This window comes from Prionailurus bengalensis, chromosome C1 (assembly GCF_016509475.1).
Source record: "Prionailurus bengalensis isolate Pbe53 chromosome C1, Fcat_Pben_1.1_paternal_pri, whole genome shotgun sequence".
NCBI classification, from domain to species: Eukaryota; Metazoa; Chordata; class Mammalia; order Carnivora; family Felidae; genus Prionailurus; species Prionailurus bengalensis.
In genome coordinates, this window is record NC_057345.1 from 127,175,511 (window position 1) to 127,195,209 (window position 19,699).

The 19,699-nt window shown below is 35.2% G+C and overlaps 1 protein-coding gene across 5 annotated transcripts in view; it reads left to right on the forward strand.

The window, feature by feature from the left end:
* RAB3GAP1 (RAB3 GTPase activating protein catalytic subunit 1) overlaps window positions 1-19,699 on the forward strand; it is a 112,948-nt gene that overhangs the window by 11,060 nt on the left and 82,189 nt on the right. For 3 of the 5 annotated variants that reach the window (XM_043573276.1, XM_043573277.1, XM_043573278.1), the window contains 2 exons: window positions 10,728-10,860; window positions 15,057-15,135. In XM_043573276.1, the coding sequence (XP_043429211.1) occupies window positions 10,728-10,860; window positions 15,057-15,135 (212 nt within the window). Of the gene's footprint in view, window positions 1-3,721; window positions 3,778-10,727; window positions 10,861-15,056; window positions 15,136-19,699 lie in introns of all 5 variants that reach the window. The other 2 variants (XM_043573280.1, XM_043573279.1) reach the window with 1 other exon arrangement.

Here is a 19,699-nt window from a genome sequence, read left to right on the forward strand (position 1 = left end):
ATATGTTTGTGGGTCCATTTCTGGGTTCTCTGTTCTGTTACATTGATCTGAGTGTCTGTTTTTGTGCCATGTACCTTTTTAGTTTTTATTGTTATTGCACCAGCCAGGTCTTTTTTTTTTTTTTTTTTAATTTATTTACTAAAATAGCCAGTAATCTCTGTCAGTTATGCAGTTATGCACAGTATCATTAGGGCAATCTTTTTTATTTGTTTTTTTAAGTAAACTCTGTGCCCAGTTTGGGCCTTGAATTCATGACCCTGAGATCAAGAGTCACATGTTTCTATTGACTCAGCCAGCCAGGTGCCCCTAATGAGAAATTTTAGTAACATGTTGAATAGAGCTGTTGAGAGTGGACATTCTTGCCTTCTTCCCATTGTAGAGGGGAAATGTTCAGTGCTTCAGCATTAAGAACATCATAGGTTCTCCATAGGCGTCCTTTATAAGTTTGAGGAAATTCTTAGTTTGCTGAAAGGTTTTTTTTTTAATCACGAATGAGTGTTTAATATATTGAAATCTTATTTTGTATCTATTGAAATAATCATGTGGTTTTTCCTTTTTGTTTTCTGAATGTGGTAAATTGTGTTAATTTTTTTTATTATGGTAAAATAGATACAGGATTTATCATTAGGTGTAAAACTCAGTGGCATTAAGTACTTTGACATTGTTGAAGTTTTCATCACCAACAATCTGTGAACTTCATTCTCCTTAAACAGTAACTTCCTCTCGCCTCCTCTAAGCCCCTGATAATCACTATTCTGTTTCTGTTTCTGTTTCTATGAATTGAGTACTGTAGGTATTGCATATAAGCAGGATCATACAGTATTTGTCCTTTTCTGTCTGGCTTGTTTCACTTAGTATAATGTCTTCAAGGTTTATCCATGTTGTATAATGTGTCACAGTTTTCTTTTTAAGACTGAATCATATTCCATCGTATGTATATACTACATTTTATTAATCTACTCATTCATCTGTTGATGGACACTGGGTTGTTTCTACTTTTTGGTTATTATGAATACTGTTATGAATAATGTATCCATGTGTTGGGTATTATGAATTAAATAATAATGCTGCTGTGAATGTGGCTGTACAAATATCTTTTCAAGTCTCTGCTTTCAGTTCTTTTGGGTAGGTATCCAGAGGTGGAATTGATGGATCATATGATAATTCTTTTTTAAATTCTTTGACGAATTGCCATACTCTTGGTTCTACAAATTCTGTTTTATTTGAAGATATTTTTATTTTACATTGTTTCTGAAGGATAGTTTTGCTGAAGAATTCTGGTTTGTCATTTATTTATTTATTTATTTTTCATTCATTCATTCATTCATTCATTCATTCATTCCAGTTCTTTAAACATGTAGTTCTGGGGTGCCTGGGTGGCTCAGTTGGTTGAGCACCTGACTTCGGCTCAGGTCATGATCTCCTGATTTCATGAGTTCAAGCCCTGTGTTGGACTCTGTGCTGACAGCTCAAGAGTCTGGAGCCTTCTTCAGATTCTGTCTCCCTCTCACTCTGCCCCTCTCCTGTTTGTGCTCTATCTGTCTCTCCCTGAAAAAGAAATAAAAGATTAAAAAAATTTTTTTAGAAGATGTAGTTCTATTGTCTTGTCTCAATAGTTCTGGTTAGAAGTTCGGTGTCATTCATATTTATTATATTTTGGCATTTTTCTCACTGACTGGTTTTAAGCTTTTTTCTTTAGTTTTCCAGTTTAGGCCATTTAATTATTATGTGCTTAGGTGTATTTTCTTTGCATTTTTCTTGCTTAGGTTTGTTAATATTGGATATGTAACTTTTATTTTCACCAAACTAGGGAAGTTTTAGCCATTATTTCTTCAAATACTTTTCTGCCGCATTCTCTACTCTTTTTCAGTGACTTAAGTTATGCTTATATTTGAACTCTTAATATTGTTCCACAGGTCTCTGGGGTTCTGCTGTTCTCATTTTTTTTGTTTCCTCTCTCTCCTAGATAATTTCTCTTGGTTTATCTTTCAGTTCATTTACTCTTTCTTCTGCTGTCTCTGTTGTTAAGCCCATTTGATGTATTTTTCACTTTATTGTACTTTTTAGGTCTAAAGTTTCTGTTTGTTTTTTTTCATAATTTTCAATTCTTTGAGGTTCCTTACCTCTAAATTTGTTTTGAAAATATTTTCCTTTAGTCCTGGAGCATATTTATTATAGGTAGTATAAAGCCAATTGCAACATCTAGGCCTTCTTGGGGTTGGTTTCTGTTGACTTTATTCTCTTGAAGATAGGTCACATTTTTTTTAATTTGTCTTGTGTGTGTACATATCCAGCAGTTTCTTAATTTTATGCTTATTATTTTGAATGAAATGTAGAGACTAGATTTTGTTGTATTCCTCTAAAGAGTATTTTGTTTCTTTCAGCAAGCAATTCATTTGACAACACTAAAATTCCACGGTCTTCTCAGTGGTAACAGCAGCTGAAATCTTTTCTTTTAGTTTTCTTCTTTGTCACTCTACTGTGGAGTCTCCACTCTTCATATCTGGTTTAGCAGATAGCCAAAATTTGGGGTAGAGTTTATATACAAATTTCAGTGCTTACCTCCTTTTGGCTTCTTCCCTTCCAGGCTTTATGTCTTAACTTTAGAACTTCTGTGTCATCTTTGAAGTTTGTCCTCTGTTGCCTAAATCCAGTAAAGCTCCATCATTCTGCAACCGTGAGTTGTGCACAGGATAGAGTGCATGAAATCATGCACTGAGATCGTGACCTGAACAGACTCTAAAACCAAGAGTCGGTGCTTAACCGACTGAGCCCCTCAGGCACCTCTGGAAATCTAGTTCTGTTGCTTACCATAACCTTTTGTAGCATTGTGCTATCTCAGTCTACTGCTGCACCAGAGGCTTTAAAATGCTATTTGCTTGAGCAGAATAGAATATGAACACATGGAATTACTTAACACTTTTTGCTATAAAATTAATTCATTGTTTCCTTAGAGCTCCTAGAAGTTAAAAATTTAGCATCCAGCTGGGGAGAAATAAAGTATAAAACCTGGCTGAAAAAGCTCAGCTTTAATCTGAGATAGATCAGAGGTGTCTTCAGACATTTTCAGTTCTATTATTTCCTAGATCGTCTTTTCTTTTATGTATTTTAAAAAGATTTTTTGCTTGCCATTGAGTTATAGCACATAGTTCTTTCTGTGCGTTAAGTAAAATTTTCAGTGTACATCATGAATTTCATTTTGAACTTTAATTTGGTATAGGACCTATGCCACTATTTAAACAAATACTGTGTGAACAAATGAGAAGGTTATCTCTACAGATGAAGTCAGATCAAGAGATAAAATGCTTGGGCTGTGGAGGTAGGCCCAAACTCCTGTTACAGCTGAATGCCTGAGGTGGCCCTCAAGAGTACTTATTGCCTCTAATGGAGATTTATTTGTGTCCACCAGTGTATCTTATGTCTACTTAAACCTACTGGTTTTTTACCTTGAGGATGAGTATTTGTTATGATTAATTTGTAGTTGACTGTATCCCCTTTCCCTAGGATCTCTTACTGTTGGAGTTTTTAGCTAGTTGAATGTTCTCTGGATGAATCGTGGCTCTTTATTAATTTAAGAGGGACTGATCTCAAGTTCCCCTTTGTTTCCGAATTTCCTTTATTAGGGTTTTTAATAACCCTCTGGAACTAAAGTCAAAGTTCCATGGAGAAGAGCTTCTGGACTGAGCCTTAATGTCATTCCCCTCTCCTTCTGTGCTTTTAGTGGGATGATCCTGATCCAGTCTGAGGGCCACCCAGGCTACCTGTGAAGAGTGGAAGGTATATAGATGACTGTTTTTTGGGTTTCTGTGTTTGTGTGTGATTAGATGTAGTTTTTTAGTAATCTCGTGTTGTCATGGCCAGTATCCATGAACGTATAATAAATACACTGGAAATTTTGCCATGAAACGTTCATTACTATTACAAACCATATCACATACAAAATACATGGAAAGTGCAGTGTCAGCTTTCTAGATTAAATATGTTCTTTTACATTTTTGCTGTCTTTTAGAGGTTTTGTTTGGAATCATCAGGTATCTGTTGGAATTGAGTTGTACAGTAGTTACCCCTTATCTGTAGGGGATATGTTCCAAAAACCCCTATGGATGCCTGACATCATGGATAGTACTGAACCCTATATATTTTTTTCCTGCATGTATATACATGTGATAGTTCAGTTAATGAATTAGGCATAGTTGGAGATTAACAACAACTGATAATAAAATAATAATTAAAACAATATACTGTAATAAAAGTTATGTAAATGTCTCTCTCAAGATATCTTTTTGTACTGTGCTTACCCTTTTTCTTCTTGTGATGATGTAAGATGATAAAATGCCTACATGATATGAAGTGAGGTGAATGATAGGCGTTGTGATGTAGTGTTAGTCTACTATTGATTTTCTGATGATATGTCAGAAGGAGTATCATCTGCTTCTGGACCGAAGTTGACTGTGGTTATCTGAAACTGTTCGAAGTGAAACCGTGGTGAGGGGCAACTGCTGTAGTAGGTGTTTATTTGTGTGCTACTTTGCCAGCATACTAGCATATTTGTTTTGTTTTAGGAAAACTTCTTGAAAAGCATGTGGTTTTAGAGTTGCTTGTGGCTAGAGAAATATTTGGTTTGTCTTATTCCAGAAATGGATGAAATGTTCATTGAGTTTTTTTTAAACTTCTTTTTATGTATGTGTGTATTTTAATGTTTATTTATTTTTGAGAGAGAGAAAGAGCAGGCGAGGGGCAGAGAGAGAGGGAGACACAGAATCCAAAGCAGGCTCCAGGCTCTGAGCTGTCAGCACAGAGCCCGATGTGGGTCTTGAACTCACGGACCACAAGATCATGACCTGAGCTAAAGTCTGATGTTTAACTGACTAAGCCACGCAGGCACCGTACCACAATCAATTCAAGAACAGTTTCATCACTCCCAAAAGAAACCCTGTACCATTTAGCAGTCACTTATTGTTTTTTCCTATCCTTAGGCAATAGCTTTCTATCTCTTTAGATTTGCCTGTTCTGAACATTTTGTATAAATGGAATCATGCAATATGTAGGCTTTGGCATGTTGGATTTTTTTCACTTAGCATAAAGCTTTCAAGTTTGGTCCATATTGTAGCATTTATTAGTTCTTCTTTTCTTTTTATTGCTATATACTGTTTTGTTGTCAGGATTCATCACATTTTATTTATCCATTTATCAGTTGACTGACATTTGCATTATTTCTACTTCTTGGCTATTATGAGTAATGCTTCTATGAACCTTCATGTATAAGTTTTTGTGTGGATGTGTGTTATCATTTCTTCTGGGTATATATCTAGGAATATAATTGTTGGTTCATATAGTAACTTCATTTTTAATCTTTTGAGGAACTGCCTGATTGTGCTGCATCACTTTACATTTGTATTTGTCCTTATCTCTCTACATCCTCACCAACACTTGTTATCTTTTTGATTATAGACATCCTAGTGTATGTGAAGTGATATCTCATTGTTATTTTGATTTGCATTTGCCTAATGACTGTTGATATTAAACATCTTCTCATGTTCTTATTGGCTATTTGTATATCTTCTTTAGGGAAATGTCTATTCAGATCATTTGCCCATTTTTAAATTGGATTATTTGTCTTTTTATTATTTAGTGTAAATGTTGCTTATACATTTTGGCTACAAATCCCTTATGAGATACATAATTTGCCAGTATTTTCTCCTATTCTTCTGTATTGTTGTGGGCTTTCTTTTCACTTTCTTGATGGTGTCTTTAGTTTTTGCTCTTATATTTAGATATGCAGTCCATTTTGACTGTTCATGTCTAGTCTAAGGAAAGGATCCAATTTCATTTTTTTTTGTTTTTGCATGTAAATATCCAGTTGTGCCAGCACAGATGATTTTTTAATGCTTGTATTTTAATATTGTGTATGGTCAAGAGGATTTCTTATACCAGTGGATGAAAGCTTTAATTTCTAGCTCTATACCAAGTGTTTTCCTATATTGACTACATATTGGAACATTTGAAAAATTCTAGTGTCTAGGCTACAACCTCAGAGATTCTGATTTAATTGGTCTATTGTGGAACCTAGTTATCAGCATATTTTTTAAGCCTCTTCAGTGGTTATAAAATGTAATTAGCTTGAGAACCATTGCTTTATCCTCCTCAAAAAAAGAAATGGAAAAAAATTCACTGTTTTTTAATGCTTTACTGTATTTTTGTCCTTTTCAATAATGTGTTGCATTTGGCAGTAGAAGAAACAGTTTTTAGTTTGCTAAATAAAAAAAATTTATTTTAAGATGTTTATTTATTTTTGAGAGAGACAGAGCACAAGCAGGGGAGGGGCAGAAAGAGAGGGAGACACAGAATCCAAAGTAGGCTCCAGGTTCTGAGCTGTCAGTACAGCGCTTGATGTGGGGCTCAAACTCACAGACTGTGACATACTGACCTGAGCCAAAGTCACATGCTTAACCCATTGAGCCATCCAGGCAGGGGCCCCTGGTTACTTACCCTTTCTCTTACTGATATGCTGTATCATATTGATTGATTTGCTAATATTGAACCACCTTGGCATTCTGGGAATAAATCCTACTAGGTTGTGTTGAATGATTTTTTTTTATTGTTGGATTCAGTTTACCAGTATTTTTTTATTGAGGATTTTGCATCTGTGTTCTTCAGGGATATTGCCATGTAGTTCTCTTCTTTTGTGGTGTCTTTATCTGGGTTTGGTATCAGGATAATGCTGGCCTGATAGAATGAAATTTTCCTTCCTTTTCTATATTTAAAAAACATTTTTTTAACGTTTATTTTTTGAGAGAGAGACAGAGGGTGAGCGGGGAGAGGGGCAGAAAGAGAGGGAGACACAGAATCTGAAGCAGGCCCCAGGCTCTGAGCTGTCAGCACAGAGCCCCATGCAGGGCTTGAACCCACAAACAGTGAAATCATGACCTGAGCTGAAGTTGGACACTTAACCAACTGAGCCACCCAGGCACCTTCCTTTTCTATGTTTTGAAGTAGTTTGAGAAGAATAGGCGTTAACTCTTCATTAAATGTTTGGTAGAATTTGCCTATGAAGCTATCTGGTCCTGGACTTGTGTTTGTTGGGAGTTTTTTGATTACTGATTCAGGTTCTTTGCTGGTTATCAGTCTGTGCAAATTTTTTATTTCTTCCACTTTTAGTTTTGGTAGTTTATATGTTTCTAGGAATTTACCCATTTCCTCTGGATTGTCCAGTTTGTTGGCATATAGCTTTTCAAAATATTCACTTACAATTGTTTGTATTTATGTGATTTTTTTTTTTTTATTTTCCCCTCTGTCATTTGTGACTTTATTTATTTGAATTCTTTCTCTTTTTTAATGATTGGTTTCACAGAATGAGCTCCTGGTTTCACTGATCTGTTCCTGTGTGTGTGTGTGTGTGTGTGTGTGTGTGTGTGTTTGTGTGTGTGTTTAGGTTTCTATATCATTTATTTCTGCTCTAATCTTTATTATTTCCTTCCCTCTACTGGTTTTAGGCTTTGTTTATTCTTTTTATAAAAGCTCCTTTTTATGTAAAGTCATGTTGTTTATTTGAGATTTTTCTTCTTGAGGTAAGCCTGTTAGATTAAATTTCCCTCTTAGAACAGCTTTTGGTATGTCCCAAAGGTTTTGAACATTGTGTTTTCCTTTTTCCTTGTAGTTTTTTATTTCTTCTTTCATTTCCTAGTTGACTCATTCATTGTTTAGTAGCATGTATTTATCCTCCATGTATTTGTGCTCTTTCTAGTTTTTTTTTCTTGTGGTTGACTCCTAGTTTCATAGTGTTGTTAGAAAAGATGCATGGTATGACTTCAGTCTTTTTGAATTTGTTGAGGCTTGTTTTGTGGCCTAATATGTGATCCATTCTGGAGAATGTTCCATGTGCATTTAAAAAGAGGGTGTATTCTGTTGTTTTAGGATGGAATGTCCTGAATATATCTGTTAAATCCATCTGGTCCATTGTCATTCAATGCTCTTGTTTTCTTGTTGATTTTATGTTTAGATGATATTTCCATTAATGTCACTGGGGTGTTAAAGTCCCCTACTATTACTATATTATTATTGAGTAGTTCCTTTATGTTTGTTATTAACTCTTTTATATATTTGGGTGGTCCTCATTTTCTTAATTTTTAATTTTATTGTTAAATGCCTTTTGTGTATTGTACTGTCAAAGGAATCTTTGCCTATCTCAATGTTGTAAAGACAGCTCTGCTTTTCTCCATGAGAATATCTTTTTATTCCAGGGCCATTTGTTGAAAAGATCATTCTTTCCCTACTAAATTGCAGTAGCTCCTCTGTTGTAAAATGAAGTATAAATGGGAATCTATTTTTGGACTCTTAAGTTTTATTGATCTATTTGTCTTTATGGTAGTACTATACCATCTTAATTACTATAGCAAAGTAAATCTTAAAATCAGCTGGTATATTTTTCATCAAAATTATTTTAGGTATTTTAGGTCCTTTGGATTTCATATTACTTTTAGAATCAGCTTGTCAATTTCTACAAAATACCTACTGGGATTTTGATTAGGATTATATTGAATATATAGATCTCTTTGAGGAGAATGACATCTTACTGCTGTTGCGTCTTCCAATCCATGTACATTTAGCTCTATTTAGGTCTTTAATCCCTCTTATCAATGTTTTGAAGCATTCTTAGGTAGAGTTCTTGCTATTTTTCATTAAGTGTATTCCTAGAGAATTGATTTGTTTTTGATGTTGTAAGAGTGGTATTTAAAAAAGAAAATTCATCTCCCAGGTGTTTACTGCATGTATATAAAAATACAGATGCAGTCTGTTAAGTGTCTGACTTTTGATTTGGGCTCAGGTTGTGGATCTCATGGTTCGTGGGATCAAGCCCCATGTCAGGCTCTGCACTGACAGCACAGAGCCTGCTTGGGATTCTCTCCCCCACCTCTTCTCTGCCTCTTCCCTGCTCTCTCTCAAAATAAGTAAATATACTTCAAAAAAAATACAGATGGTTTTTGGGGTACGTGGGTGGCTCAGTTGGTTAAGTGTCCAACTCTTGATGTCAGCTCAAGTCTTGATCTCAGGGTCAGGAGTTCAGGCTCTGTGTTGGGCTCCATGCCCAGTGTGGAGCCTACCTAAAAAAATACAGATGGTTTTTGTATATTGATTTTGAATTCCACAACTTTATAAACTCATCAGTTAGTTTTAGTAGTTTGTAGGTTGCTTTGACTATTTTAGGTACATGTCAGATCATTGTGAATGCAGACAGTTTTATTTCCTTCTAGTCTACATGCTTATTTATTTTTATTGTCTGATTGGGGCCCTCAGAGGTTGTTTTTGATGAATCACTAGATTAATATTGGACTAAAGTTGTCATTTCTGAGTGTAATCATAAATATACACCATACTGAAATTTGTTATTAAAGGACTGTATCATAATGGAAATGAAGGAGGCAGGTTAGAATGTTGTTTTTCAATTGAACTAATTATCTTAAAAAGTTTATTTGGGAGACAGAACCTAGATACCTCCTCTTTAATGAATACAACCAAATCCTTCTTGAACTGGCTGTTCATAAGGTTTCCAGTGGTACCCAGAATCCAGAGTAGGGTCAGATAATGTTTCTTTATATCATTTAAAAAGAATGTTTCACCTTTTTTGCAAGCTTAACAAATAGGCTTACCTCTCGTTTCCTGGGCTTCTTCCTTGTCTGTACATTTAGACTTAACTGCGTTATAGTGGGCGTTCCTCATAGTACACCATATTCTTAGGTATATCATTATAATGCTTATTACAGTTTGAGAATTTTGGTATCAGCCATAGATGTCTTAATTTAATACAGGTTAACCACACTTTAGAGAAACTTAATATATAAAAAGTATAGTTTCTGATATGTATCATACAAGTGATTTTTCTCTTAATATAAAAAGATTGCTATTTAATATATTTACATAATAAGATACCTTTAAGACATTTAAAATACGATTTAACTCAATTCAGAATTATGAATACTTTGCCAGCAACAAATATAAAACACATGAGTATTATACATAAGGTATGGTTGTGAAAACACTTTTTATAAAAACTCAGTAATGAACAAAATCATTCCTTACATATTTTATATCTAATTTGGGACTGTCTGTGGTTGGCAAATTGCTGGGTTGGTATTTTCTGCCTCATAGTGGTGCTATGTTGTAATGACTATATACCTCTCCAGTGGAAAGAATAACTATGGGAGATTCAGGGCCCATGGGGAAAATTCTTTTTTATGATTATGTTGCATAAGTGAGGGGACTCTTTGGGACTTTTAATTAAAATGTTTTCCAGTCAAGGAGTTGCAGTTGAAATGAAAATATTTGAATACCAAAGCTTGATAAAGATGCTTGCAAAAACATGTTAAATAAGTGCTACAAATGTCATGTCACTTAAATTGAGTCTACAAACTGCTTTTTTATTAAGCTATTTCTGATGTCTAATAATGCGGTGCACTATATAGTGATGTTATTGGATTTGGGATTTTTAGAATAAAAGTATATTTTATTGCCTTGTATTTTTTCTAAATTTTAAAATTGATAAAATTTAACCATTTTTAGCTAAATGTAACCAGATTCTGCTAATGGTAGGAATTTTTTTTTGTATGTTAGAGGCATGGAATTTACTGTATATTTTATTTCAAAATTTTAATTTTGCATGTCACTTGATAGTTGATATTCTAAGGGAATTTTCTTTTTAAAAATGGGTATTTTTCCATTGTTAAATATAGGGTGTATTTACTTCTGGCACATGGGAAGAGAAATCAGATGAAATTTCCTTCGCTGATTTCAAGTTCTCAGTCACTCATCATTATCTTGTACAAGACTCCACTGACAAAGAAGGAAAGGATGAAGTATTGGAAGGTAAGTTGTTACTAATTATCTTTATTTTATTTTATTGTGTTTTAGTTTGTTTTATTAATGTTTGTTTATTTTAAGAGAGAGAGAGTGTGAGCGTGTAGGGGTGGGGCAGAGAGAGGGGGAGAGAGAGAATCCCAAGCAAGCTCTGTGCTGTCATTGCAGAGCCCAATGTAGTGCTCGATCCCATGAACCATGAGATTATGACCTGCCCCAAAATCAGGAATCAGGCATTTAACCCAACTGAGCCACCCAGGTGTCCTGTGTTACTAGTTATTTTTAAACTAATGACTGTAAGAGTGATTATAATTTTGAATTATGAATTTAGTTCTCTTCATTAAGTACTGTCCTCTGTGGGCACCTGGGTGGCTCATTTGGTTAAGCATATGACTCTGGATTTCAGCTCAGGTTATGATCTCACGGTTCGTGGGTTCAAGCCCTGTGTGGGGCTCTGCACTGGCAGTGCAGAGCCTGCTTGTGATTCTCTCTCCCTCTCTCTCTGCCCCTCCCCTTCTCTCTCTCTCATTCAAGATAAATATATAAACTTAAAAAAATATATATATAAAGTAGTATCTCTGGAGATGTTTTACCTATGCAGAGTTGTTTCACCACATCTGAAACAGAGTATGATCTTTTTTGTTTTATTTTCAGAGTATGATCTTTTTAGAGGAATTTTTATAGCATTCATTTCAAAGTTAATTAGATTAGCAAATATTTATTGAGTGCCTAACATGTTCTAGGTACTTTGCTAAGCTCAGTTGAATCCACAGTTATAAGAAATTTACGTTCCAGTAGGGGAGATGAGGTTTATAAATAAGTCACAACAGTAGGAGGTACAAAGTGGTAAGTTCAGTCCCAGAGCACAGATAAAGTTCTTTATTATTTTTTTTTTTTAATTTTTTTTTCAACGTTTTTTTTTTATTTATTTTTGGGACAGAGAGAGACAGAGCATGAACGGGGGAGGGGCAGAGAGAGAGGGAGACACAGAATCGGAAACAGGCTCCAGGCTCCGAGCCATCAGCCCAGAGCCTGACGCGGGGCTCGAACTCACGGACCGTAAGATCGTGACCTGGCTGAAGTCGGACGCTTAACCGACTGCGCCACCCAGGCGCCCCGAAAGTTCTTTAAACTTCTGCTGAAGTTTAGAGGAGATGTGGTCAGGTCTAATTGAGAGAGATCAGAGAAGGTGTAATGGAGAATTAAACCTGGATTTGAAGGATTTAAGAATAAAATTACTCTGGGGCACCTGGGTGGCTCAGTTGGTTGAGCGCCCGACTTCGGCTCAGGTCATGTTCTCACAGGTCATGAGTTCGAGCCCCATGTCAGGCTCTGTGCTTACAGCTTGAAGCCTGGAGCCTGCTTTGGATTCTGTGCCTCCCTCTCTGTCTGCCCCAACCCACTCGCATTCTGTCTCTGTCTCTCTCAAAAATAAATAAATGTTAAAAAAAATTACTCATTTGTCAGGATAGTGTTTTGGATATACCCCATAATTTGTCAGATCAAGTGGATTAAAATTCTGGCTTTTCTTCCTACTAGTTACTTGACCTTTCCAAGTCTGAATTATCTCACTTGTAAAACAAAGTAATACCACCCAGCAGATTAATGGGAAGGTTTAATGAGATAGTGTATATGAGCACCTATATCAGGACCTCACCCGTGCTAGGTACTCAGTAAATAGTGCTTATGGTTGGTAGTAGGTCACATTGCTCAAATCTCCGCAAATGGTGCTTGTAGTTCATAGGTCAAATCATCCAAAATCTCTGTCCTGAGATAGAGTGGTATATAATAGTGAGTGAGCAAGGTGTTAAAACAGTATTAATTTTGGAGCTTTCAGTCAGATGCCCTTCTTAACTCACTCAAAAAATAAATACACAGAATGTGTGTTTAAATTTCTCAGGGCAATTGAAGGCATCATGCTAAGTGAAATAAGTCAGACAGAGAAAGACATTTATTATATGATCTCTCTTATATGTAGAATCTAAAAAACAAAAACAAGAACAAAAATAAAACTTACCAACCTCATAGTTAAAGAGAACAGATTGGTGGTTCCCAGAGATGGAGGTTGGGGGGGGGGTGGGCAATATGGATGAAGAGGGTCAAAAGGTACACTCGTGGTTATAAGTAAGTCCTAGGAATGTAATTAATGTATAGCATGGCAACTATAGTTAATAGTACTGTATTGCGTATTTGAAAGTTACTCAGAGAGTAAATCTTAAAAATTCTTTGACAAGAAAATGTTTTTTAACTGGTGACAGATGTTGACTAGATTTATGATGATCGTTTTGCAGTGTATACAGTTATCAAGTTGTTATGTCATACACATGAAACTAAGATAATGTTATATGTCAATTATACTTCAACTGAAAAAAATAAATTAAGAAAAAAAAGGTTTTCTGGTCAATACAGATATTATTTGTAAGTATAGGCCTGAAATATTTGTGCTTTTTCTTGTATAGGAATAAAATTATATTACCTTTATTATTGGCATTCTTAGAAACAAAACAAGTAGATAGCATCTGCATTCAGATTTGTAAACTAGGGCAGATCACACTGACTATATATACACATAATTAAGACAATTTATACAGTAAAATAATTAAACCAGAATATGAATAAGTGTACTTGAGGAGGAAGGGGAAGAGGGAAATACATGCAGCTGGTGGGAAGTCTGATAATAGCCCAGAAAGTTCCAGTTCCAACATTTTGCTCATTAATGAAGCAAACTGTTAAAGGGAGAGAAATCTTAAGTGCTATTAATTTGAGGAACATCAAGAAGAAGCTGTTAAAATAAGGAGGCTTAGAATCAGTGTTTTTTGGTTTTTTTTTTTTTAATGTTTATTTGTTTTGAGAGAGAGGAACAGAGAGAGAGTGTGGGATGGGGAAGGGTAGAGAGAAAGGGAGAGAGAAAATCCCAAGTAGGCTCCATGCTGTCAGTGCAGAGCCCAACATGGGACTCGGTCTCACAACCCATGAGATCATGACCTGAGCCGAAATCAAGATTTAGACTCTCAACCGATTGAGATACCCAGGAGCCTCAGAATCAGTGTTTCTGAGATAAACTGTGGTCTGAGAGAAGATGAATAGATTTTAGTTAAGTCATTATTGTTGTATGTATGTATATGTACATATGTATAGATGTATGATGCAGTTTGAATTTGGTTGTGATTGAAGCTGTACCTAGTGGTAGAAGTTACAAGTAAACCATCAATTCATTTAATTTGGAGATACACATTTAAAACTATATTACCAGAGGTCAGAAGATTTGAGCACTGATAGTTTATTTTGTTGGAGTTGTTTGTTGGCTTTAGTTAAAGCATCAAGTCATTAGTATTCTCCTATATACTCTTTTTTAAAAGGTAATTAAACATAAATTTGCTAAGGAATTATGACTATACAACAAAGGAAATGTTATAAATATTTTTTATGCTTTGAGTTTATTATGCATTTATAAATAAATAAGGATGATATGCATCAGTATCTTATTATAAACTACAAGTGCTTAAAGATACATGGGTTATAAGTGGGAACCTGGTTAATGGTTTTATAAGAACACTTAAGATGGCCAGAGGCCAGCAAAGGCTGCCCATAGGAGGTGGTAAGGAAGTGACAGGACTGTAAGTAGTTTTGAAGAAAAGTAGAGACAAGGGCAGACCAAGAAGAAGAGATAAAACGTGGCTTTCTAGTAAGGCTGAGGAACTGTTTGAGTCATGACATAGAAGAAAGGAAAATATTATAAACATGGGAACAATACTTAGAAGCTGGCTTTTTAGAAATAAAAGACATTGAGAGAGAGACATCTTTATTATATTTTATTTTTTTTTAATGTTTATTCATTTTTTAGAGGAAAAACAGAGCGCGAGTCAGGGAAGGTCAGAGAGAGAGAGGGAGACACAGAAACCAAAGCAGGCTCCAGGTTCTGAGCTATCAGCAGAATCCAATGCAGGGCTCAAACTCATAAACCATGAGATCATGACCTGAGCTGAAGTCGGATGCTTAACCAACTGAGCCACCCAGGCCCCCATGAGAAGGACATCTTTTTCACCCCAAATCTTAGAGATAGCCCTAGGTATAAATCTTTAAGCAATTGCATAACTATATGGACTAGCAAGACGTGTTACGGAATACGATTTTTTTAAATCATGTTACAAAATTTTGCCTTAGAATGAACATACTAATTTTTTCATTATGAAATGTTTTTGTAGATGTTATTCCACAGTCTATGCAAGATTTGTTGTGTATGAATAATGACTTTCCTCCGAGAGCACATTGCCTGGTAAGATGGTAGGTATACATTTTACTCAGGTAACTTTTAGTATGTGTGTTGGGAGACCCCAAGACCTCCCCCAGGTTCAGTGATTTGTCAGGAGGATGAATAGAACTCAGGCCGAGGTTACACTTACTATGATTTATTATGCTAACAATATCAATCTAGAGAAAAGGTGCCTGAGGCAAAGTTGGAGGAAGTGTTTGAATCCTTTCTAATGGAGTTACTCAGGATATACTTAAATTCCCTTAACAATAAGTTGTAACAACACATATGAAACATCTACCAACGAAGGTTGTTAGCGGCTCAGCTCTCAGGGTTTGTATTTGGGGGCTGACACCTTCTGACCGGTACATAACAAAATTTCAGATTCCCAGAAGAAAAGCTGGTGTTCAACATAAACCACATTGTGTAGTTTAAGCACAGTAACTCTTATTGAAGAGTTTTTTGAGAACCTTCTCCAAATCCAAATTCCTAGGTGCCTGCCAAAGGTCAGCCTTGCAAGCAGGCCATTCTAAGGATAGTAGTCACAGGCCTGCTGTTTATTCTTTTCTGCAGTTTGTTTCATTATCTAGGGTAGAGCCTAACTATAATTCTGATGACTAGCATGAAGCATTTACTTACTGTAGAAAACTTAATGTGTATTGTTGGAAATGAAATTGAAATAAAATGTTGATCTCAGTTACATGATAACATCATAACTCATCATATCTAAATTATAAATGTGATGGATTAATATAAGAGGTACATCACACTTAAAAGGTCTTTATCTCATTTTGGTAGGGGTGGTATTGAAGCATACCACTACCAAAATGTCTCAAGTATGAGTGTATGGTCAAGAAAGGACACCTAGGTAAAATACATTTATATACTGGTTTTGTGTTTGTCTGTTGGTATGAGTTGGTCTCTTGATATTTTATTGAAGAATTTCAATAAAGGGGAAAATGATAATTTCTTTGCTTCTGTTTTTCTTCATTTCAGTGTGATTACTATAGCAAGTAGACTATGTAGCTTGCTTAAAAAAAAAAGAAAACTAATTGCAAATGCAAATAAACTGGATATTGTTTCATAAATATGCCTGTCATTTTAGTGTGAACTTTTAAAAACTGAATTTAAACAAGTATAAGAGGAATTTAATAAATTGCCATTTAATGTAATCAATCCAGATTCTCTTTGGATGTTTTAAAATGTGAATATATACATTTAAAATGGCAAAAGACTGGAAGGCAGCATGATGTCATAGAACATGATTTTGCATGTACTCACTCATTCACCTCATTTACCATTAATTGAACACCTCCTGTTTGGGCAGACAGTGAATTAGACATACTTATGTTGAATTTCTAGCTCAAGTACTTATTTTCAGTTTGGGGCAATTTTTCTGAGTTGGTTTCTATGTTCGTAAAGACAGAGTAATAAAAAAATATGTACCTTTAAGAATAATTGTGATGATTTAGTAAGATAGTGGTACATAATGTGTTTATCTAAATTTGAATGCTGTTATAAAATCTCTGTTCAACCTTTTTTTTTTTTTTTTTGCTTCTAGATAGACATGTATTTTGAGGGAGCACTGTATAACCCATACAGTTTGACAACTGGTCCCCCCCAATTCATGTCCATTCCATAGGCAAAATATATTCATTCTGATCAACTGTTTAATATTTATTTCCTAAAATTGTGTTTGACACATAGTTTATAGTTTAAAAATAATTATTGAATGAGTGAGTGAAACCTTTCTATGTATTAATGCAGTACATGTTAGTGATCTATTTCTTTTTATATGTTAATGAAAATCTCTTGTTAGTTTTTTTAACCTTTACATTTACTTTAAAAAATTTTTAGTTAAAATTAGTATATAGTTAAATTAACTTTTTTTTGATGAATAGTTCATTGAACTTCAACACATATGTATAGGGTTTTGTTTGTTTTAAACGTGTATTTATTTATTTTGAGAGAGATAGGGACAGCACAAGCAGGGAAGGGGCAGAGAGACAGAGAGAGAGAGACAGGGCAGTGTCAGCACAGAGCCTGACATGGGGCTTGATCTCATGAACTATGAGATCATGACCTGAGCCCAAACTAAGTTAGATGCTTAACCAACCCAGTCACACACATGTTCCTATGTATAGGTTTCTTAAAACTACCGCCACAATCAGAATATAGAACATTTCTGTAACTTCCCAAAAAACTCTTCTTGTCCATTATAATTTCCTGCAATCACTGATATATTTTTAGTTTTGATAGTTTTTTCCTTTTAAGAATGTCATAGAGATGGAATTATGTAGTAACTATTTGAGACTAGTTTCTTTTACTCAACATAATGCTTTTGAGATCCTTTGAAGTAATTCTGTATCAATAGTTTGTTCCTTTTTATTGCTGAGCAGTATTCTGTTGTCTGGATATATACTGGTTTGTTTATTCATTCACTCCTTGAATGACATTAGGGTTGTTTTTAGGTTTGGGCATTTATATTTATTATTTTTAAAGTTTATTTTTGAGAGAGAGAGAGAGAGAGAGAGAAAGAGTTTGTGAGCGGGGGAGGGGCAGAGAGAGAGGGAGAGAGAGAATCCCAAGCAAACTTCGTGCTGTCAGCACAGATCCCAGTGTCGGGCCCGATCTCACGAACTGTGAGATCATAACCTGAGCTGAAATCAAGAGTCAGATGTTTGAGCCACCCAGACACCTCTAGGTTTAGGCATTTATGAATAGAGCAGTTATAAATATTTGTGAACAGATTTTTGTATAAAAGTACATTTTTAGTTCACTGGGATAAATGCCTAGGGTGAGATTGCTAGTCATATGGTAGGTGCATATTTTTAACTTTATAAGAAGTGGCCAAGGGCGCCTGGGTGGCGCAGTCGGTTAAGCGTCCGACTTCAGCCAGGTCATGATCTCGCAGTCTGTGAGTTCGAGCCCCGCGTCAGGCTCTGGGCTGATGGCTCAGAGCCTGGAGCCTGCTTCCGATTCTGTGTCTCCCTCTCTCTCTGCCCCTCCCCCGTTCATGCTCTCTCTCTCTCTCTCTCTCTGTCCCAAAAATAAATAAAAGTTGAAAAAAAAAATTAAAAAAAAAAAAAAAAAAAAAAGAAGTGGCCAAAATATACTATTGGGACTGCATCAAAATAAAAAGCTTCTGCACTGTGAAGGAAACAGCCAACAAAACTAAAAGGAAACACTCAGAATGGGAGATGATATTTGCAAATGACATATTTGATAAAGATTAGTATAAAAAATATATAAAAAGCTGGTACAACTCAACACCCAAAAAATAAATATCCTAATTAAAAAATGTGCAGTCATGAACAGACATTTCTCCAAAGACACCCAGGTAACCAACAGACACATGAAAAGATACTCATCATCAAGGAAATGTAAATCAAAACTACAATGAGAATATCATCTCATGCCTGTCCGAATGTCTAACGTCAAAAACACAAGAAACAGTAAGTGTTGGTGAGGATATGGAGAAATAAGGAATCCTCTTGCACTTTTGGTGGGGATGTAAACTGGTTCAGCCACTTTGGAGTACAGTAGGGGGTTCCTCAAAAGGTTAAAAATAGAACTACCCTACAATCCAGTAATCACACTATTGGGTATTTACCCCCTAAAAATAGAAACACTAATTCAAAGGGATGGATACATGCACCCTTATGTTTATAACGGCATTATTTACAATAGCTAAGATATGAAGGCAGCCCAAGTGTCCATTGATAGAAGAACGGATAAAGAAGATAATGGTGTGTGTGGTGCACACACACAGACACTGGTATTATTCAACCATAAAAAAGAATGAAACCTTGCCATTTGCAACAACATAGATGGAGAGAGAGAGGATATAATGCTAAGTGAAATAAGAAAGACAAATACCATATGATTTCACTCATGGAATTTAAGAAACAAAACAAATGAGCAAAGGGGAAAAAAAACAGAAAAACCGAAAAACAGATGCTTGATTATAGAGAACAAACCAATGGTTACCAGAGGTGGGTGGGAGGATGGATGAAATAGGTGATGGGGATTCAGGAGTGCTTTTGTCATGATGAGCACTGGGTGACATACGGAATTGTTGAATCACTATACACCTGAAACTAGTATAACATTGTATGTTAACTATACTGTAATTAAAATAAAAACTTAATTAAAAAAAAGGAAAAACAGAAATGGCCAAACTGATTTCCCGAGGGACTGAACAATTCTGCATTCCCACCAGCAATGTATGAGAGTTTTAGTTGCTCTACATCTTCATTAACACTCAATGTCAGTATTTTTTATTTTAGATGTATTCTAATAGATGTATTGTCCTATCAGTTTATCAGTATTTTACTTTATGGGTCATGTTTCATGCTGTGTTTAAGAACTCTTTGCCCCAGGGTACAGAGGTTTCTGCTACTTAAAAAACAAAACAAAACAAAAACAAAGAAAACTTCAAAACAATTTTGATTTTTTTCAATTTACAGAAAGTTGCAAAGATAGTACAGACTGATCTGCTATACCTTCAACCAGTTTCCCTTACTGTTAATAGCTTATATCACCATGATACGTGTGTCAGAACTGAGAAACTAACATTGCTCCCTTGTTATTAAA